Raw genomic sequence first — 23,047 nt, 5'->3', positions numbered from 1 at the left:
CCATGTGCAGCTGATACGTAGAACGACGTGACGTCATTACGTACGGCGGGACGTCCCGGAGACGATAAACAAAAAAAAGGAAGGAAGCCTTTGGCAACACAATCGCGGCAAAATCGGTTCAAAATTTTTAGCTTGAAAGCTATAGTTAGCCACTACATGCAGCTTTGTATTGCGTAGATAGTTACATTTAGGCATTTGCAATCATGGACGACTCGTTGCTGTTTCGTATGAGCGCGTTTTCCGAGCAAGGAGGGAGAAAATACATGGAGGACGTTATCGAGATAAGAATCGAGTACGAGCCCACGACGGCGGCAGACGAAGATTACCAAAAGTCGCAGAGATATGGAGGACTGGAGAATGCAGAGAGTGAACCCAGCGAACAGATTGTAAATAAGACACATGAGCACACCGAGTCCGGTCCTGGTACTGCTGTGTGGGTAGAGAGTTTGTCTGATGAGGACAAGGGCTGCATCGGCGCCCCGGTATCAAACGAAACAGGCGGGGAGCGTTTAGTTGACACTCGAAAGTCTGTGGCGTTTTTCGCTGTTTTTGATGGTCACGGCGGTCGAGAAGCTGCACATTTTGCAAGTGAGCATCTATGGGATTTGTTGAAAAGACAGCGCGGATTTTGGTCGAAGGATCACGGAGAAGTGTGCGCGGCTCTACGGAAAGGCTTCATCGCTTGTCACCACGCAATGTGGAAAGAGCTACGTAAGTAATGGCAATAAGCATCCTCTTTTCTTTCTGCTCCACGTTACTCGTTGTCAGTATTTCCCTGCACCCACAGACCCACGAGTGTTGGTAATGTTGGGGTAAGCCGTGTCACATGTCACAGCATCCCTCTCAGCTGATGTGTGGCATAACAGTCAACACTGCAGGTTGAGGCAATGAGCTAACTTCATATTCCCATTGCAGACAGCCCATACTGTTATTATTATCATAGAAAGGATTGTGTGTTAGGCAAGGCAAGTTTATTTGTACAGCACCTTTCATGTACAAGACTATCAAAAATGCTTTACATGAAACATTAAAAGGATTACAGAAAAAAAAAAGCATAGCAGAAATCGCAAATATCAAAATCACAATAAAATCATAAATAATATTAAAATAATTAAAAGCAGAATTCATTAAAAGTTACTGTGCAGATGTCCTGCATATGCGCACGAGAACAGAAATGTTTTTAACCTGGATTTAAAAGTTTCTACATTTGGTGAAAGTTTAATCTCCACTGGCAGTTTGTTCCACTTCTTTGCAGCAGATCAGCTAAATGCTGCATCTTCATGTTTAGTCTGGACTCTGGTCTAGACTAGGTGACCCGAGTCTTTGGCTCGAAGAGCTCTGCTTGGTTTATATTCTCTGAATATATCACAGATGTATTCTGGTCCAGAACCATTCTGGGATTTGTAAACAATCAGCAGGGTATTGAAATCTATCCTGTGATTGACTGGAAGCCAGTGTAAAGATGTTAAAACTTGTGTAATGTTTTCAGACCTCTTAGTTCTAGTTAAAGGTCTAGCAGCAGCATTTTGGATCAGCTGCAGATGTTTAATGCTCTTTTTAGGAAGTCCTGTTAAAAGACTGTGACAGTAATCCAGTCTGCTGGAGATGAATGCATGAATGAGTTTCTCCTGATCTTTCTGGGAGACTAAACTTTTAATTCTGTTGATGTGTCTCAGTTGGTAAACAGGTAATTAAACAGTTAATTAAACAATCATCCAACAAATCAATCAATAGTACTGACAAACTGGATATTTGGACAACATTGTGCATTTATTTATGTATTTAGCTTTAAAAAGTCTAATACTGTTGAAGCAAAGTGGCAAAGATAAATTTACCCAAGTTACCATATCAACTCTTAAGGTAGTAATTACTGCTGTTGAAGTTATGACAATATCATCCCCCTCTAAAATGGAATCTTGTTTAATAATCCTTATTTATACAGGAGAATCTGCTGTACTTTCCCCCTACCAACTGTTGTGTTAGTTGTTGGATCTAAATGATATATTTTAACATACAAAGAAGTATTGTCTAAGTCTCACAACTTCTGTTTCAGCTTTGGAAGTTCTCATTTGCCTCAGATTTGACCACAGGCAGGACTAGTAGTCAGGTTTGAGATAAATTTAGATTTAGGAAGTAAATTATAATAATTATTAGTATATATTATTATTAGTAGTAGTAGTAGTAGTAATAGTAGTAGTAGTAGTAGTAGTATTGTCATTATTCATTTATAGTTGTTTACTTATAATGTTTAGAATTGTTTACTTACTGTGAATTATTTGACTGAAATCACCAGAGCATAAATACTTGTTCTTCATTCAATACAAGAAAAGCTCGTTTTACTTGTCACATCACAACTTTTATCAGTGTATCTTCAGCTTTCTTGGCTGTTTGACTTCACAGAGTCGTCTCATCTGGTGGTTTTATGACTTTTACATCCTCTTCATAAAATGTAAACAACTGAACACAAATATAACCCACACAGGCAGTTGTTGAGACGATATCGTTCGAGTCCTGCATTTTGATCAAGTGCATTGTAGTGATGTGTAACTTTATATAGAAGTGCAATATGGGCTGTATTCACTTACAGTTGTGCATCAGAGGATTACTCAGGTCAAATACAGACGATGCTAAAACTTGGTAGAAATACATTAAAACTCAGATAAGATCTGGTTTTAGAATGGGTTGAAGGCCAAGGAGTGAAAGTTACTTGTGAATGAATAAAGGGAGGTCATTACAGAATTTAGGTATAGGCCTTGTCTTCTGTGACTTCTGTGACTGTGAAAACTGGGATTACAAACCTAAAGGTCCCATGTTATAGATGCTTTCAACAATTTAATGTATGTATGAGGTCCAACAACATTGTTTTCAAAGTGTATTACCCCAGATTCATCCTTTGTCCTTTATTTCAGCCATTCTAAAAGTGGTTCTAGTGAGCTCTATTGAAAAAAGGCTGTTTCTGTGCCTGAACCATGGTCATGAGCAGCGCTTTCCTTGCCCACTCCTCTGATGCAGCTTTTGCTGGAACCCACTTGCTGATTATAGAGAGCAGGTTCAGCTAGCCAGTCTATAACAATCCCAACCATTTCTGTTTTCCTCTCTCACAGCGGAGTGGCCAAAGACGATCACTGGCCTGCCCAGTACGTCAGGCACCACCGCCAGTGTTGTTGTGATTCGTGGAATTCACATGTACGTCGCTCATGTCGGTGATTCGGCCGTTGTGGTTGGTGTTAAAGAGAACGACTCTGATATCACGCTCCAGGCACTTGAAATAACACAAGACCATAAACCCGAACTCCCTAAAGAAAAGGAAAGGATTGAACGACTTGGGGGAAAGTGAGTAGTGAGTTTAGCCTCATCCACATCATGGAGCAGAATTTTGCGCACTTTGTCCTCGTGGCATTGCTGTATCTTCACTAATGCTTTAAAAAAAAAAACTGTACCGACTTTGGTTGTTGTGTTTTTGTTATTCATGTGAAGTGTTATGAAGAAATCCGGGGTGAATCGTGTGGTGTGGAAGAGGCCCAGGCTGACACATAATGGTCCTGTGAGGAGGAGTACGGTTATAGATCAGATCCCGTTCCTGGCTGTAGCCCGATCCCTCGGTAAAGAACCAGTCGCTTTTTCCTCCTTCCATCTATGATATTTCACTTGTAAATAAACTGATTGAAGGTTTTTTTTTATTACATTTGGACAGGTGATCTATGGAGCTATGACTTCTACAGTGGCGAGTTTGTGGTTTCTCCAGAACCCGACACCACTGTGATGACCCTTGATCCTAAACGCCATCGCTACATCATTCTTGGTAGCGATGGACTGTGGAACATGATGCCACCCAAGAATGCTGTTAATATGTGTTACAGCCATGACAAAATGGTGGTATGTGATGTTGTAGTTAATGCATGGCGTATTTACATTGTATCTAATTTGAATTATTCTTGTTCTAGTATAGATGAATAATCAATAGTGATCACCTTGATTTTCACAGTGGTGGAGATTAAATATTGTAGCTTCTCTCTTTCCTTTTGTTTGGGATATCTCAAGGGACCAATGGGAATGTCTTGCGCCCGGAGGCTGGGATGCACTGCACTACTGTTTTGGAAAGAGCGCATGCTCCGTGCAGACAACACAACAGTTATAGTTTTGGCGCTGCAGGAGCGAGGAGGGCCACCCATCCCTATGCACCGAGATGAGATCGTTGTTGACATGGCGACTGGAATTGACCAAATTCCATACCCCGGAACTCCTTATAACACATGCGAGGTCCAAAAGGTCAGTGCCGTAGCTTTATCGGAGTTTTTTATTTATTTATTTTTTTAATGTTTTGTTGGGGCAAACCCTAAGGAAAAATGTCTTTTTCCAAATCAGAGTTGTTCTGAAAATGGAGCAAAAAAAAAAAAAAAAGGTCTATTGCATATTTCCGTACTTGTTTGTCTGTGTTTTTCACCCTTCAGTGTTTACTTTAGTCCATGTTTATTGTCATGTTAATACTTTTCACCAGTCCAATATAATAGTAGAATCCAAGCTGTTTGATCAAAGGTCACAGCAGCGATTCCAGTCAGGGGACCATTGTATCACCAAATCGCTTTTTGTTTTCGGGGTCAACAGGCGGAGCATGAGGATGGCATGTTTTATGAAGAGGATGTGATATATGGAGAAGAACATGACGAATGGACATGCCTGGAGTGGTAGTGAGGTGACTGCTAAGTAAATACAATGTATCAAATTGTCAACAAAATTACGAGCCAACAATATTTCAATGAGCTCGGGATGCTGACTGGTTGTCTTGAATCTGGAATCAAGTTTCACCTGTTTTAAATAGAACAAGTGCAAAACTTATTTACATGTTTTGCAGTCTGAGCTGCTTGGAAAGTAAAACTGGTGCTTTGCATCTACAACGCTGTTACACATTTCTTTCCCCGACCGTGTAGCCCAGTATTCATTAGTTATGCATCAAAGTGAATTAATTAGTTCTAAAAATACTGCAGAATGTTGTTGTTCTTAAAAGATGCTTATCATCATTCTGCCACCTTGAGCATCCTCATTTGGATTCTAAGTCAACATGGTGGGTGTCAGTGGAATAAACAGCTTTTTTACATGCAGCTGGAAGGAAATTAAACTTTAAGTTGGTCTGACCAAAAGTTTTATTAATACATGCAAACATGTTAGTCCAGCTAAAATCATATCCAATCAAAGCTCTTAATACTTTTAACTCATTAAAATTATATGGGAGAAGATGAACTAATTCCTGCATATATGCAGTATTTGCTTACACTTGATTCAAGCGCATGGGGCACCCCAACCACGCTTCATAGTTCCACTTTTTTGCATCTTTTTTGTAAAAGAAGTAAAGCATAAGTGCATACTAACACAGCCACATTCACACATCTGCCTGTTTGTATTAATTTAGACATCTAAACATGTAGAAATGCTGACTGAGCAGCAAACCATAATAAGCCTTCAGTTTGAAGTTGCTTAAAGTGTTTCCAGACAGTTGTTGTGCTGTTATAAAATCCAAAATTTTGCAAGTGCAGCATCATGTGAGAAAGATTTTACTGTAACAACCTAAAGATGACATCTGTACAGCAGATTCAACCTTATTTGCACATGCAATAATATCCAACAGAAAGATAGTAATATGTTTGTTTTTTTTTTACAATTAATGTGGTAGAAGACATGAATTTCTTTATAACCTTCTGCATACTTGGACACAAACATTGATCCACCTAAATGTCTAGGCCAAGCTAAGGATAAATCTTACCTGAGCTCAAATTTGTGTATTCACCTAAATAGCAATTTATCATTGTTATTGTTATTATTATTGTTATTAGCTATTTGATATTTATTGATTTACATCTGAGGATTTCTTGGTATTAGGCCATTTGGCATAATTCCATTGATACAAATAAGGTTTTTATTAGTCTTAGTCAAAGTTTATAGTATTTTTTTTTTTTTTTAAAAATGAATTTAACATGTATTCCCAAAAATGTTTCATTAATTTGAGAACAAAATTACAATCCTGATTTTAAAATGGTGTTGAAACAACAGGGGAGTGGTTTTATTACAAGTTATTTAAATATGAAAAACAAAGAAATATTATTTGTATTTAATATTTATATTTTATTGTTACAATTTTTCAAATATATGTTCAGTTTGAAATTTGATTAAATCTCAAAAGTTAAGACCTGTCTGTTGGGCTGCCTTTTTAACAAAACTGAATTTGTTTTCAGGCTGAGGAATCCACTTATTGTGGATTTTATTGTGAAGTTTTTGCCATTATTTCTTTGCATAAGATTTGAGCTGCTCAACAGTTCAGTTGTTGTACTTCCTATTTTCTTATTGTAGAGGATGTTATTTATGTTTAGAACATGTCTGGACTGCAGGTTAGTTTGGCATCTGAACTTAAAAACATGTCAACTTGCATTCATGTCGGCCTTGTTCACCGGTGGTTGTTTTTGGAAGTGCTCCTTAGCCCAAACAGTTACTTCCATTCCAAAGTGGTAACTGTGTGTAAAACAAAGCCACCGTAAGGCCCCACGATCATGGCCATTAAGTTTAAGTTTTCAGCCTTGTCAATTACCCAAATTTTCTCAGTTTTTCTCATTTTGGGTTTTTTTTAGTAAAGTCTTTTGGGCACTTTTCTGACCTGTTGTCAGTCAGCCTCATGAATGCAACATATTCACATTATGTTTAGTCAAGTATATATTTAGATTCAATATACCGTGCCTAAGACATGGACTCATCACAAACTAAGGCTTTATGTGAAAATGTCAATAAAAACAAGGTTTCAAAACTTAAAAATACTAACTACAACTTTGGTGGCGACTGATTGGCTACTTTGTCCTCCTGCAGAATGGAGACAAAAACAAAAACCATTAGATTTCCCTCCACACCAGATTCCACATTGACCTGGTTTCCACAACATAAAAGTTTTACATACATTTTGAAAAAAAGCCTACTACAAAATGAATTTCCTTTTAGGGATTAATAAAGTATTTTTCATTTCACTTTCATTTAATTTGATTTTATTTAATAAAAACAAAACTTTTTCACTTTATTTGTTTGAGATTCTGCTGGTTCATTGCAACATCCAGTTGTGTTGAAATGTAAATTAAATTTGCCCTTTAAGAAATCCAGACATTTTACCCATCTTAACCTTTGTCTTTTTTTCATTTCGGCTAGCATCAAATCCAAATACTGCATATATAAAGAAGTTTGCTTAAATATTAATTAAACCTAATATTATTCTACTATCAGTCCAACTGTGAGGATTAGATCGTTTGCAGTTCAAAGCATTTCCACTTTGATTTTATGCAGCTGTTTTGGAAGTATAGTGACAGTCAACAAATACTCTCTAAAATGATTTTCATCATTCTTCAGTCATACACTTTTTAATGAAAGAGAATCTCTGTATTTAGTCTTTACTTTTTCTAAAATTTAAATCACTTGAGCAAGCAGTTTTCCTGAAACTAGACCCGTGGACGTAGACTTGAGTAGACCCCAGTCTTGTTTTAATACCAACTTGTTTTAAACCTTTTCTTGACATTAGTATAGTCTTTGTCCATCTTCATCTGTGTGTCTCAGTTTCATGTTGGAGTAAAAAGTTGTTTTAAAACTTTGCTATTTACTATTTCTTTTTTTGAGATGGATTTTTTTCATTGTCTCAGCATTTTACTTGCATATCTTGAAAATGGTGCACACACAAAGATGAAATGTTTCCTTGATTTTTTTTTTCTTTTTCTTCTATTTCAGCTGAGTGACCCGCTCGATGCTCCATCCCCATTCACAGAAAGTTCCAGGACCCTGGAGCAGGCATTTGGGCTGTATGAGGCAACATTTTGTGCCACCACACAACTCTTACCTGATGCTGAGTCTGAGAGGACCACACTGCCCCCCTCAGATGGTTCAGTGAATGTCTTTGAAACGCAGGACCAAACCACCCAGATGGACAGCACTCCTTCTGCCGCTCCACTAAAAAGGTCCCGCCGTTCCTCTCACAAGCCCCCTGAACTCCAAGGTCCTTATTGTCGGCTTGGCCAACCTCCAAACAAAAGCTTGTCTCAGAAGACGCTTTGCAGCAAAACAGAGAGCGAACAGCCACTGCAGTCACATGATGAGAACACAGGAACAACAAGCTCCTCTGAGGAAGATGGAATGCTAGCACAGCGCCACAGCTCTGCTCTGTGTGTGTGCTAAATCTCAACCAGAATAATAATCTAACCTTGTCAGTTTTGCTTTTGTTGTGTGTGTCACAGGCCTGATGTAAGGTGTGTAATTTTTATACAAAGCTGGGGTTTTTCTAAGTGAGAATTGGAGATTGTACATGTTTTACCGTTTTGCTCTTCTTTTGCTCCCTCTTCAAATATTAGTGTTGAAAATGTAAAATCTTTCAATTTTGTTCAGTCTGCTCTATTTTCATATTTTCAAATCTGTAGAGTATATCCAGAGGCATATTTTTAAGCAGATACATCACTGTTTTCGGACGCAACTGTATTTCAGCTGAATTGGGACCTGGGTGATCTTACGGTTTAGATTTTTTTTTTTTTTCGGAGAAAATATTTTAGATTTATTTTAGTTACTGGGTGGTGTGACGAACCAGATTTCCTTTCAAATCAATTGTTTGGCTCCTTGGATTTCATATGCTCCCATGATATTTTCTGTCGTGGAGTTTATAGCTCTGAGGGTACTTCCTGCAGCTGCATGGACTACACTTGCAGTCATGAATTCTGTAGGTCAAGAGTCCGGAGGTGAGGTGATTATGCTGGTACTCATTTTAAATATATTTTTATGTGTAATTCTGATCCATTAAGGTGACCACTGCTGTCTCTGAAATGATGGATCATTTGTCATGAGAAGGGTGACTGCAACCAAATCATAAAATAAGCATTATACATCATTTTGTGCTACCAATCCATCAACATAGATGTGTATGTTTTGGGTGAATTGTTTCCTCTTTTCTGTATTTTTATACTGTGCCATTCCAAGCGCCTTCATTTGGTTAGTTTTCATCAGGTCAATGACATGGCAGTTTTGTTATTCCAAAACTGTGGACCTCATCAGAAGTACAATTGCTGAGAAGAAAGTGACAGGAATGGATGTTGTTAGCTTTATCTGGTATTAAAGCTAAAACCAGTTCCTGTTCACAATGCACTACAACTTTAGCATGTCTTCCGTTGCTTATGTTTCCTTTCAGTGTTTTTCATCCATTACCTGTGCTTTAATCTGCACAGAAAACACTTTATTGTACGTAAGTGCCATTGTTGTGGAATTTATCAAAGTTCTAACTTGTGTTAAAATGGCAGCTCAGTTTTAACAGTGGCAGATTTTCTTTGCCTTTTTTTTTTTTCTTTTACTTAAAAATGTTATGAACGCCTTAGCAATGCTGTGTCTGAGGTACATTTAATGTATATTTATAATTGGGAAGCAAAAAAATATTGTAATTAGTAATGTCTAAATAAATAACGTCTGCAGCCCAGCCTCAAACATTTAGCATGCACCTTCTTTTACGTCATTTTACTCCTTTTATTGCTGCAAACTGAACCTGCCCCATGTGCTCAATGTTCTTACATTATTTAAAGAAGTTTTTGTATAGTCTGTCAATATGCAATAGAAGTTTGTACAGTACATTATTATGCAAAGTATCTGGGTTTTTGAAAAGTCCGGCATGCTCAGATCTACTCTATTTTGTGAATTGTCCCTAGGTTATGGATGTCGTTGGGCATGTGGTGTGTTTTTGGCAGTAACAATACCTTGGTCTGACTTTATATCTACTGCAGCCAGTTTTCATGGCTCACTGTGTAAGTAAAATACTTTAAAAAAGTGACTGGGTATATAATGTCTGTGTTGTAATAAAGTTATTGGTTTTTAAATCTGCACGTTCATGTCTGCTGTATTACACAAAATCATACAGACTTTATTTTGTTTCTTCTTCTTTACTTTTCTCTTTTTGAACAAGAAATAATTTTTTGGGAACATTTGTTTACATGTCTAAAACATAGTACCACCATACCTGTGTCAACAGGTATTTTATTGCCTGCTTTTACTATTCAGGTGGTGTGATGAACACCTTTAACCATGTCTTCATAGTACAGCCCAACCTTTTTTGCCATGATAAGCCATGACCAACTATCCCTGGCAGCACACTCAGTGGTAAAATAAATGTAGAGTATTGCCTCAGTTGGAACTTGAAGTGAACTCTTGCATAACTTTCCAGATTGTAACATCACCTTCCAACCCTTCTTTCTGAGCATGTGCAAGTTGTGTAATATCACTTTTGTGACAGTTTTTGCAGTCCAGAAAGTGTTACTGTAAATCTGCAGCACTTTTCTATGTTGACCAGCATAGACATTTTTGAATAAGACTGCACTGAATAATATTACAGTAAATAATCACATTCCTATTCTTGCAGAGCTCAAATTTATCACTTATGCAAACAGAATATTATAATATATATTATTGATATCTTGTCTTTTGGCTTAAATACAGAGGTGGAGACTTCACATGCAGTCATGAAGTATTCCAGAAGATGGCAGCAATGTGAAGGTATTATGTGTTTATAGCATGACAGTACCTAGTCCCTTCTATACTGTCTCGCCCATTTTTCTGCCACAGGCATCTTGTAATTAAAGACAAAATACAAAAAGCATGAACTTTATGAATCATGCATGGTCATATCTTACATAATTGCTTTGGTAAGCTAATAGTCAAAATTCTTTTTGAAACCTAATCTATATTTTCTACTTTCCTAATGAGTATAAGACCTCATCCTAATAACCTCACCCATGTCTGGTTTATGTATTAAAGTAACAAAACCTTTTTTTAAGCTTTTGCATGTTTTTATTTACTTATTTTTTGCACATTGTTATATATGGTGTATTACTCTTGTTCAAAATGATAAATGCTTAACCTTTAAATTCATTGAAGGTCATTTACACCCTTTTTTTTTTTTTTACATTGAGGCGCACGGTAGTCTTTGGTACTCATGTTAAAAAACATCTGCGGCTTTTTCTCTTCCTCCATATGTGGATTCACATATGGAAACATGGTTTTGTAACATTTTTATGTACTTCACGCATGACACATATGCATTTCAAAAGTATATGTTCCAAAATCACATATTCACATATGAATCCCATGTGTTAATTTGGAAATGTATGGTCAATAAATCCGTCCATATAGGATCCTGAGGTATGGATTTCAGACACGGTATATACTGAAGAAGAGTTACAGTAGTCAAGCCTGGTGGAGATGAAGGCATGATGATAATCTCCAACTCAGAGGGTGAGACAATTGGTCCCAGCTTGGCAATGTTCCTCTGATGATAGAAACAGGAACAAACAAGAGACTTTATGTGAGTGTCTAAGGAATGGTAAATGGTAAATGGACTTGTACTTCTATAGCGCTTTTCTAGTCATGCAGACCACTCAAAGCGCTTTACAGTACTTGTCACATTCACCCATTCATGCACACACCCATCCAACACACTCATACCCCGATAGGCACATCGGGGGGCAGCTTGGGGTTCAGTGTCTTGCCCTAAAGTGCAGGGTCCATGATTATGCCGAGGTTCTTCACTGAGGGTTTAATAAAAGAGGCAAGCGGAACAACAGAAATTCGAATAACTGAGTTTAGTTGAGTTCAAGTTTTTTAATTCAATTAATTTATTTCTGCTTAGTTTAACTAAATTAATATTTTTTTTAACAAATTCTACACAAATTGATCGAATAGACAATTTTATTGCATCCTTTATCACACACTGTTAATTTTTTGAATATGATATATTTGTTACTCTAGATAAAACCATGTTTGCACAAATAACAGTTGCAACAATTTAAGTACAAACTGACCTTCAAAGTGGCCCACTTTTTGAGCAATAAATTGGTAAAACAGAATAAATAATAGAAATAGACTGCTCCAGATCGAGGACAATTCTCCGAATCTCCTCAAAAAAGGCTTTTAGTTATTTTTCTCACATTTGGTGCATGCAATAGCCTACCCATCAACAGTCCATGCAGATGTAATGTTTCCCAAGAGAATTTCAACACCTTCAATCCCAATCCCTGCTGGATTTACTGGACTAGTGGTAACATCACCTTTCTTCATTTTTATGCTGTAGACTTCACAGGTGTTCAGTTTTCCTCTGGCCCATCTCAATATTCGACAAAACAAATGAAACACTGAAGTTTTAACCAGTTGACAAAATTCTATCAGGTGATTTTTGTATTTTACTTCCTGCACATCTTCCTTTCTTGTTGAACATTTTTGGGCAGTGTAATGGTGAAATTGTGAAAGGAATTGGGAGACAACAAACCATTAAATTTTTTCTTTCACCTTAAAAAGTCCATAAGCAAGCAGTTTAGATCGAATTAACATTCAACATTATTAACTTTTTAGTCACCGGCGGTGTTGTGTGTAAACATCATTTAGTCTTTAACCCCGTATTGCACAGCCATAATATTTTCACCAACAATATTTTACTTCTACAGACAACCATGGTGATGCTTTTTGCTTTTTTTTTTGTTAGGTTGTTTTCTTATTTTTTTTAATTATTCTAGAAATATTTAGAATCCATCCATCCATCTTTTACTGCTTATCCGGGGTCGGGTAGTGGGGGTCAGCAGCCTAAGCAGGGAAGCCCAAACTTCCCTCTCCCGAGCCACATTTGCCAACTCTGCAGGGGGGATCCCAAGGCGTTCACAGGCCAGCCGAGAGATGTAATCCCCCAGTGTGTCCTGCATGTCCCCCTGGGTCTCTTCCCGAGGGACGTGCCTGGAACACCTCACCAGGGAGGCGTCCTGACCAGATGCCCGAGCCACCTCAACTGGTTCCTCTTAATGCAGAGGAGCAGCAGTTCTACTCTGAGTCCCTCCCGGATGACGGAGTTCCTCACCCTATCCCTAAGGGAGAGCCCGGCCACCCTGGGGAGGAAACTCATTTCAGCCGTCTCTATACGTCCCACAGCTCGTGACCATGGATGAGGGTAGGAACATAGATCAACTGGTAAATCGAGAGTAGTGTAATGGATTACCAACTAATGTCCACTAAAGTGGCTCATTTTTAAATATGCATTCCCCACACATATCCACTGTAGGAGATATTATGCATGAAGGGGTGATTTATAACACATTAACAAGTTAGAAAAAAAAGAAACTGAGATAAACTGCAGAAAATGTTATAAAGCAAACCATTTTAGTCCAAAAAGATTTTTTACAAGTTCTTTTTTTTTTTTAACAGTTCAAAGAAAAAATAAAAACTTCGGAAGAACTTTGACTCTTAAATATACCAAACATAAACACCATCAAGTGCAGCCTGTTTTTCAGAGCGATGAATCAGCAAAGGGTCCAACAATTGCAGGGTGAAATTCCTTCACGCAGACAAATAAACAACATATTCAAGCACTGTTTTTATATTTTCATGTAACAGTTGTCTCTAAACACACAACACAGACTTACTGATAACAAAATATTTAAAAGCACAATAAAAGACCACAGATTGATTAAATATAGCTGAATCTGCCATGCTCTATAAGAAAAAAAAAGTTAGATTTGTCTCATCAAATCTAAAAACATTCATAATGGTGGACTTTGAACTTTGTGACCCTAGTCATTTTTGGCAAGACAGACACCTAATGTTACCTGTAGGATGAAGTTATTAAGATAATGAAGTTATCAACATTTATAGGACTACAGGTTGCCAGGTGTGGGAAAACAAAAAAAGAGTTCAGCTGCAGATCCAAATTCTCAGGCCCAACTACAGACTGAGAGGAAGCAATACAACCTTTCCAGGACATGTCCCACCTACTGAAAACATTCATCCATTCATTATCCTTACCGCTTGATCCGATGAAGGGTCGCGGGGAAGCTGTAGCCTATCCCAGCAGTCTTTGGGCGAAAGGCAAGGCCACACAGAGACAAACAACCACTCACACTGACTCCTATTGGCAATTTAGAGTAACTTAACCTCTTAACAATTATTAACCTATAAACTAACAATTAACCTAACATGCCTGTCTTTGGACGGTGGGAGGAAGTCGGAGTACCTGAAGAGAAACCCACACATACATGGGGAGAGCATGCAAACCCCATACAGAAAGGCCAATGTCCAAACCTCACCCCAGCTGAGGATCGAACCAGTGAACACAGTGCTAACCACCATGCCACTGTGCAGCACCTGCCATGTTCATTGTCAAGATACAGAAATACATAGCTAGTTACTAAATAATAAATACATACAAATATAAGTAAATTAAACTCTTTTAGAGGTCTTGTTCATACAACACTATATTTACAAGTAAGTTATTAAAAATGTATTCAATTTTCCTTTGGTCATTTTTAGTAACACAATCATAAAAGGCTTGAATATATCTGCAAGGTATTTTTTAAAATCAGAAAATGTATTTAAATAGACTCTACCATATTTTGGTTGGACAAAACTTGCTTTGTATGTTTTTATCAGCTGAAACTCATCACTCAACACTTAGACTCTTCAAATCTGGCCTGAAATATTCTACACAGTGTACAGATCAGTTGTTAAAGTACAAATTAGTCTAATTTTATTTAATTTTTAATTTTTTATTTTTTTTTAAATTTTACTTTAGTTTTGCATTTTGGAAAGGAAAGGTGGCTACATGTCATCTGATCCAGATGCAATCATGTGTCTCCTGTAGTCTGCACCACTCTCTCCAGGATAGGATCAAGTGTGGTGAACTCAGAGGTGGTCAATAGGTCACCTAAGAAATAATACATTTGATCCAAATTGTAATTTTGTAACTAAACTTAATGTAAATCAAACATAGAAATATATATTTATATTACATAGACATAGATAGAAATAAATATATATGACTTGATAGGTGATCACCACATTGATTTATTCTGTCTTACGGAAACCTGGTTACAGCAAGAGGATTATGTTAGTATTAATGAAGCTACGCCAGCTAACTATTTAAACTTTCACATTCCTAGAACTACAGGCAGAGGAGGAGGTGTTGCAGCTATTTTTAAGTCAGAATTTTTAATTAATCCTAAGCACAAAACTAACTATAAATCCTTTGAATTCCTGACATTAAATTTATCTCATCCAAAATGGAATTCAGAGAAACCGCTCCTTTTAGCATTAGTGTATCGCCCACCTGGACCTTACTCCGAGTTTCTGACCGAATTCTCTGATCTCTTGTCTGAGTTAGTGCTGACTACTGATAAGGTCATTGTACTAGGTGATTTCAATATTCATGTTGACGTTGAAAATGATAGTTTAAACATTTCCTTTAGCTCTATTCTAAACTCAATTGGGTTTTCACAAAATGTCAATGGAGCCACTCACTCTCATGGTCACACTCTTGATCTTGTTCTAACATATGGTATTGAGACTGATAAGCTCAAAGTATTTCCTCAAAACCCTGTCTTGTCCGATCACTTCTTATTAACCTTTGAATTCACTTTATTTGATTACTCACTGACCAAAAATAAATTCTACTATAGTAGATGTTTATCAGACAATAATATTACAAAATTTAAACAATCAATTGAATCAATTTTTTCACATCTACCATGTGTTAGCATGACCGAGAGTCCCCCTTTAAGCCTTACTCCTGCTCAGATTGATCAACATGCTGATACTATAACAGCTTCAATGCGTACAACCTTGGATAATGTTGCTCCCCTAAAGAAGAAGAAATTAGGTAAGATTATGAAGGCTCCCTGGTTTAATTCCCAGCTTCGAGCTCTAAAACAGGCATCAAGGCGTTTGGAAAACAGATGGCGTTCATCAGGACTAGAGGAGTCTCACTTAACCTGGAAAGAAAGTTTAAGCGTATACAAAAAAGCCTTACGTACGGCAAGAACAGCTTATTATTCATCATTGATAGAGGAAAACAAAAACAACCCTCGGTTTCTTTTCAGCACTGTAGCTAGGCTTACTAGGAGCCGGAGCGCTGTGGAGCCATGTATTCCTTTCTCACTTAGCTGTGATGATTTCATGTATTTTTTCAGGAATAAAATTGACACTATTAGAGATCAAATTCACAATACTCTTCCTTCTACCTATAATGTTGAGCCTGTTGTGGTCTCCGAAGCATCCTTAGAACCAGGATCTGACTTGTGTCTAAATAGTTTCTGTCCTGTCCAACCCTCTGAATTAACTAAAATAATAGCTTCATCTAAACCATCCACCTGTATCTTAGACCCTCTCCCAACGAGCCTCTTTAAGGACATTTTCCCTTTAATTAATACATCACTACTAAATCTTATCAATATGTCTTTAGTGACAGGATATGTACCACAATCATTTAAAACTGCTGTAATCAAGCCTTTACTTAAAAAGCAATCTCTGGATCCAGAGGTGATAGCAAATTATAGACCTATATCTAACCTCCCGTTTATGTCCAAAATTCTGGAGAAAATAGTTTCAGCTCAGCTACATGCCCACCTGAGCAGAGCAGAAATAATTTATGCGAGGAGTTTCAGTCAGGATTTAGAGCTCATCATAGTACTGAGACAGCATTGGTGAAAGTTACTAATGACCTTCTTATGGCCTCAGACAAAGGACTTGTGTCCGTACTTATCTTGCTTGATCTTAGTGCTGCATTTGATACAGTCGATCATAACATTCTGTTACAAAGACTAGAACAGGTGATTGGAATTACAGGTACAGCGTTAAGCTGGTTTAAATCATATTTATCTGATAGACTTCAGTTTGTTCATGTAAATGACAAGTCCTCCTCCCAAACTACAGTAAGTCATGGAGTTCCTCAAGGTTCTGTACTTGGACCAATACTCTTCACGCTATATATGCTCCCTTTAGGCAAAATTATTAGACAGCATGGAATAAACTTTCATTGTTATGCAGATGATACTCAACTATACTTATCCTTTAAACCAGATGAAACAAATCAGCCCAATAGGCTACAAAATTGTCTCATAGACATAAAGACTTGGATGTCTAGAAATTTTCTCCTCTTAAACTCAGATAAGACTGAAGTAATTCTCGTTGGATCTGAAAAACTCAGAGCTAAATTTTCCGGTTTTGTAATGAACCTGGATGGCATTACTTTAGCTTCCAGTGCTACAGTGAGAAACCTTGGAGTAATATTTGACCCTGACCTGTCCTTTGGCCCACATATTAAGCAGGTTACTAAAACAGCCTTCTTTCATTTACGTCATATAGCCAAAATTAGGGACATTCTGTCTCGGAGTGATGCAGAAAAACTGGTTCACGCTTTTGTTACTTCGAGACTAGATTACTGTAACTCTCTATTACTGGGCTGTCCTAAATATGCCCTGAAAAGCCTTCAGCTGATCCAGAATTCTGCAGCCAGAGTCCTGACCAGAACCAGCATGAGAGATCATATTTCTCCAGTTTTAGCCTCTCTTCATTGGCTGCCTGTTGAATCTAGAATAGAATTTAAAATCCTTCTCCTTACATATAAAGCCCTCCACAACCAGGCACCACTATATATCAAAGACCTCATTGTTCCTTATATACCAAGTAGAGTACTTCGTTCCCAGACTGCAGGCTTACTTGTGGTTCCTAGAGTCTCAAAGAGCCGAGCAGGAGGCAGAGCCTTTGGTTATCAGGCCCCTCTCTTATGGAATAAGCTCCCAGTTAGTGTTAGGGAAGCAGACACCCTCCCCACCTTTAAGACTAGGCTGAAGACTTATCTTTTTGATAAGTCCTATAGCTAGGGATGGTTAGCATCCCTTAGTTATGCTGCTATAGGTTTAGACTGCTGAGGGACATGTCCTGATACACTGAGCTTCTTTCTTTTTCTCTTTATCTCTTTCTTTTACCCCCCCCCCCCCCCCCCCCCCCCCCCCCCCCCCCATAACAGTGTTGCATCATTAACATGTATGTCTCCTGTCTCAGCAGGTCTCCCTGGCCGGGAGTAGCAGTTCCTGTTGTCTGTTGTCTTTCTGTCCTCTTCCCCCCACACAGCAGAGGCAGATGGCTGCCTGTCCTGAGCCGGGTTCTGCCGGAGGTTTCCTTCCTGTTAAAAGGGAGTTTTTTCCTTCCCACTGTTGCCAGTGTGCTTGCTCAGGATGGGAGATTGAGTTGGACTCAACTCAATCTGTTGGTTTCCTTATATAGGCTGTTATGAATTGGCCTTCATTATGTTTTCCCCTCTGTCTGTAAAGCGTCTTGAGATGGCATTGCCGTGATTTGACGCTATATAAATAAAGTTGAATTGAATTGAAATTGAATTGAATATTTTTTTTAAATCCTGTCCTGTCCAGCATCTTAGCATACAGGAAGTCTATATTTAGCCACACAGATTTTAGCCAATAGACACCTTTCATATTTCTACCTACCCTGGATATTCTGAATATTTTATTATAATTATCAGTCCTGATATGGCTTTGCTGAGCCTGGCAGGAAAAGAGAAGGTAAGAAAAAAAGAAGAGAGAAAGGTACAAAATTAAAGTATAAAAGGAAAAGTTGTCTAAGCTGCCAAAATCCCAGTATTTGAAGAAAAAAAAAACAACAAAAAACCTACAAAATAAATAACTAAACAAAATACTTAAGTACTGCAGTACTACAGGATCCGTGAAGTAGAATAATAATGATATGCAAGAGCACAACAGTTATAAATATACCAGTAGAGAAATATAGCAACACATAATATCAGCAACATTTAGTGGGAAGGAAAAAGAAAAAGGAGCACTTTTGTGGGCATACACGTTTAAATGTGCGCATGTGGGGTCAAAGCACCATGACCACACCTTGAAGCATCAGGGAGGAGTCTGAGATCCCCACGTACCAGCTGGCCCACCAAGCACAGAGTCCAGGCCAGCCAAAGCAGAGAGAGCTGCCACCCCACAGAGCAGAAGGTACAACGAGACAGAGGCACCGAGAAGCACAGTGCTATGGCGAGCAGGCGCCAAAGTGCGAGCTGCACGGAGAGCCAGTGCCCCAGAGGCCCAAAGTCCCCCTGTACCCCCCTGGCGGAGACCCAGCTCAGAGTAAAACCGTTGCAGGCCAACGCCACTGCAATGCGAGAGCTGGGCACCCCAAGGACAAGGATATGTCAGTTTTCAAAGGATGATAAAAATATAAATGTTAAGAGCTGATCAGCTCTGCAAAGCTTTCCATGTTTAAAATCTAGCTTTAAAACAATTTTCTGTGTCAAAAGATACATTGTGTATTTAGAGTGTTTTTATCTTTAACTCCAGGTCAAGACAACCTCCAAGTGTTTCTTCAGTAAAGATGATGTAACTCTAAAATGTCTGACCAAGTATATGGACATGATCTCATCCATGACTTTGTAAGTATTGTGTTAAAGCTGGGGTAGGTAATGTTGGGGAGCTAGCAAGATTTGAAGGTGGTACCCTGTCTTTGCTCCTCCCTCTCTGGTTTTGCTCCTTGCGGGAGGCTTTTTTTTTGGCAGCTTTTCCACCAACAATTTTCTTTTCCTCGACTGTTTAGCGGGAGGATGAAAATTCATCGAGTCAGGTCTGGAAATCCTTCCTGCATTTTCTCAGTCATGTTTGCCTTCCGAGTTTCTTCCGCATTACTTTTTATTTTCATCCTAACAGGCTAATTATATGCAGGGTGTGGCTATCAGGTATGCCCTGCAGGAGAGGGAAGAGGGGAGCCGGGAGAAGAAGCTTACAAAATATAAGAAAGGAACAACTCCATTTCAGTCCAAACATTTTGATTGGTCAGATTGTTTTTGTTTTGTTTTGTTTTGTTTTGTTTTGTTTTTGTTTGTTTTTTTACAGATTTACAGTAAACAAAGGGGTCTAACTATATTTCTTATTGTTCATGATTACAGAATGTATAGACTACTATCAGGATGAGGAACCACTTCACCCAGAGTATAAAAAAAAAAAAAAATGTCTCTGAGAAAGATTACTTACCCCAGCTTTAGGTGGTGTGGATTTTTTTTTTCTGTTTGTTTTTTTTCCTGTACCTTCTTATGACATGTTTGCAGGAACATGTTATGGAGGGCTCAGCAGACTGTTTACATACTTCGCTCTAGCCATAGCTGCTAAATTATTAACTTATAAAAAAAATACTTGTTTTGCTAACGTTTGCTCAACGTTTTAACCAGCATTTGTCCGTTTGTCTGTTTGTTTTCAAGATAGCTCAAAAAGTTATGGATGAATTTTTAATAAATGTTTGAGAGTTGTTGGAAATGTGAAAAGGAAGAACTGAATTAATTTTGGCGGTGATCCGGATCCCTGTTTAGATCCAGGAATTTTTTAAAAGATTCTTTAACATTGTGAGAGAGAGCCATTTTTAACATTATGTGCACATATCTCCAATGAAAATGATCGGAACATTTATTAAGCCTTTGGAATTTTCATCATAGGAAGAGAAGGCATAATTACAATATGAGGAGAACTGCCCTGCGATGGACTGGCGACCTGTCCAAGGTGTACCCCGCCTCTTGCCCAAAGACTGCTGGGACAGGCTCCAGCTTCCCCACAACCCTTAATCGGATTATTTGGTATGGATAATGAATGAATGAATGAATGAATGAATGAATGAACGGGGAGAACCGTGGCCCTTGACAGAGGTTTGCACTTTTTGAGTGCTTTTCTAGTTGAACTAAGTGGTAGAGAATTAATTAATTAATGAATGAATGAATGAATGAATGAATGAATGAATGAATGAATGAATGGATGGATGGATGGATGGATGGATGGATGGATGGATGGATGGATGGATGGATGGATTGATTGATTAATTAATCATTTAATTAAATAATTAATTAACACTTTAAAATGCCAAAATTGATCAAATTGAGTGTATGAAAATCAAATTTTCAGATGTTATTTATTCTTATTAATATCAACTTAATTGCCAAGTATACCTAACTCATAAATACCAGTTAGTTCACTTCAAAATATTTTGAAAAATATTTACTCAGTTATTTTTGGTTGGAACTAAGTAACACATTTTACATTCTACAGCTACAAAATAATGAATGACTTAACAACCAAAAGGATTAAAAAGTTTACAGGTTACCAGGCAGAGGAAATTGTTGCTTAAAGCCCCTTTACCCTCCCTTCTATACGTGAATGTGGACATCAATTTATAACCTGTCATACATTGCTGCTGTTATACGTCTTTAATGTTGCCTAGGCAGTACTGGGTTAAAAATTCAGTTCCGGGTTTTAAAATTAGATTGAAATGTACATACTAGAGTCACTTTAACTGAAAATATATTATAAGCATAAATTAAGCAGTTGCCTTGGTTTATTTTTTCAGTGTGAAACCAGAGATTTCTTTAAACATAGGTTGGACATTCAAATTCAAATTCAAATATGCCATTAGGGTATTTAAACAAAAACATAAATGATTTCTAACCAGAGTGGCATCATAAGGTCAGTTTACTTAAATGTTTCTATCATGCACTTTGCATTTATTGCACGTAAAGTTTTGTCTGTCTCTTTGAGAATGCAGACATGAGATACATGATAGCACAGACTTTGTTTGAATATTTAATTAAATGTCAACTCAGCATCTGCTGACCTGCTTAACATGTGACATTCCCCTCTTACAGCAGACAGACTGTCACTGTGCATCAACCAGTGAAGCATGGAAGCAGTGTCCACCAGTACTCTTTAACCTCCCTTTTTTTTATTTCTCAGAAATCAGCATCATAGGAGGATTAAGAAGGGTTACTAAGTAAGGTTTGGGAAAGTAAATATTAATGTCATAATAAAACACAAATGAAAAGGTTATCTGAGATCTAACTCCTTACCATGAACATGTAAATGTAATAATTTTTGAAAGAGTGCAGGCAGATAAAAATATATGAGCAAAAAGTTGGACGGACAGATGGATATTTATGCCCTCATATAAAACATTGCCCACATGAGGAAACATACTTTAAAAAAATAAATTAATTGTATTAATTTAACTTATAAATGATTTGCTTTCTATATATTGTCCATTTGTGAATTTTAATGTGTTTTATTTTAGGAAAGACAGAAATCATTTCAAATGCTTCACCAAAACAATTTGGTGCATATTTGTGTGAATCTTTATTCTCTTTATTCACGTTTATTATTATTATTATTATTATTATTATTATTGTTATTATTATATTATTATTATTATTATTATTTTACCCTGCCTTTCCCCTAAGACTGCTGGGATAGGTTCCAGCTTCCCCATGACCCTGAATTGGATTAAGCGGTTAGGAAAATGAATGAATGAATTATTATTATTTTTTGTTTTTGGTCGTTCAAACTTCCGCTAAGTTCTACCAATTTAAAAATAATTTGTATCAAAATGTTCAGCTCATTCAGCCGAAGGTTGCACTCAAGTTTTCTACTCTTTAACTTTTTTACTTTTTAAAATATTTTATTTTTAAACTTCTTATTTTACCATTAAAATGAATGGAAACAGCAGAGTTCCACAAAAACTTTTGCCTTTTCAAAACGCTACTCCTTTCACATATTTTCACTCAAAAACACCATTCAAACGTTAAACGAGTCACAATAGATTGGGCTACTTAAAAATGACTTTTCTTGTCGATATCTTTAACCGTTTTCGAAATATCGCAGTTTTAAAATCATTCAATTTTCCCCCGATCAGTTTTTTGCTCCCACTCTTGCCATACTCTAAATCTTCAAAATTTGTGCAGGGCGCAGACATCTGTGTGGTGGCCAGGTCTATCAGCAGATCTGAAGCAAAGTCTGGAGTGGTTTGAGTTCTGCTGTGAAAACAAGAGAGCACAGAGAAAAGAACCACTTAATCCAACCCCTTTTCCTGGCAGGCCCTGAGGGTTGGAACAGACCTGTGTGAACATAAAGGGAAAACCTACCTGGTAGTCTCGGATAATTACTCCCCCTAACTGGAGATACTGGGACTACCAACCACAACGGCTGAACAATCCCTGATGCTATGTTCTCAGATAATGGGTCACAATTTGCATGTGAAACCTTCAAGAGATTTAGTCAAGAATATGACTTTAAGCACATCACATCAAGCCCACACCATCCATCTGGGAACGGACATGCTGAAAGAGCTGTTCAAACAGCAAAAAGAATCCTGCATCAAGATTATCCTTTGTTGACTCTTATGAGCTTCTGGGCCACAC

At 37.6% G+C, this 23,047-nt stretch overlaps 1 protein-coding gene across 1 annotated transcript; it reads left to right on the top strand.

The window, feature by feature from the left end:
- Positions 1–203: 203 nt before the first annotated feature.
- On the top strand, positions 204–19,036 carry LOC306761314 (protein phosphatase 1D-like; the record flags this gene model as incomplete). The annotated part of the gene is made up of 7 exons (XM_079247439.1): positions 204–711; positions 3,105–3,333; positions 3,478–3,602; positions 3,695–3,876; positions 4,042–4,278; positions 7,750–8,180; positions 18,721–19,036. The coding sequence occupies 7 exons, from the start codon at positions 204–206 to the stop codon at positions 19,034–19,036; spliced, it is 2,028 nt and encodes a 675-aa protein (XP_079103565.1).
- Positions 19,037–23,047: the final 4,011 nt, after the last annotated feature.

The sequence above is a fragment of the Telmatherina bonti genome (genome assembly GCF_933228915.1).
Source record: "Telmatherina bonti genome assembly, chromosome: 10".
Lineage (NCBI taxonomy): Eukaryota > Metazoa > Chordata > Actinopteri > Atheriniformes > Telmatherinidae > Telmatherina > Telmatherina bonti.
Note: the sequence above shows the minus strand (reverse complement) of the source record. Positions and strands in the feature narration are given on the sequence as shown.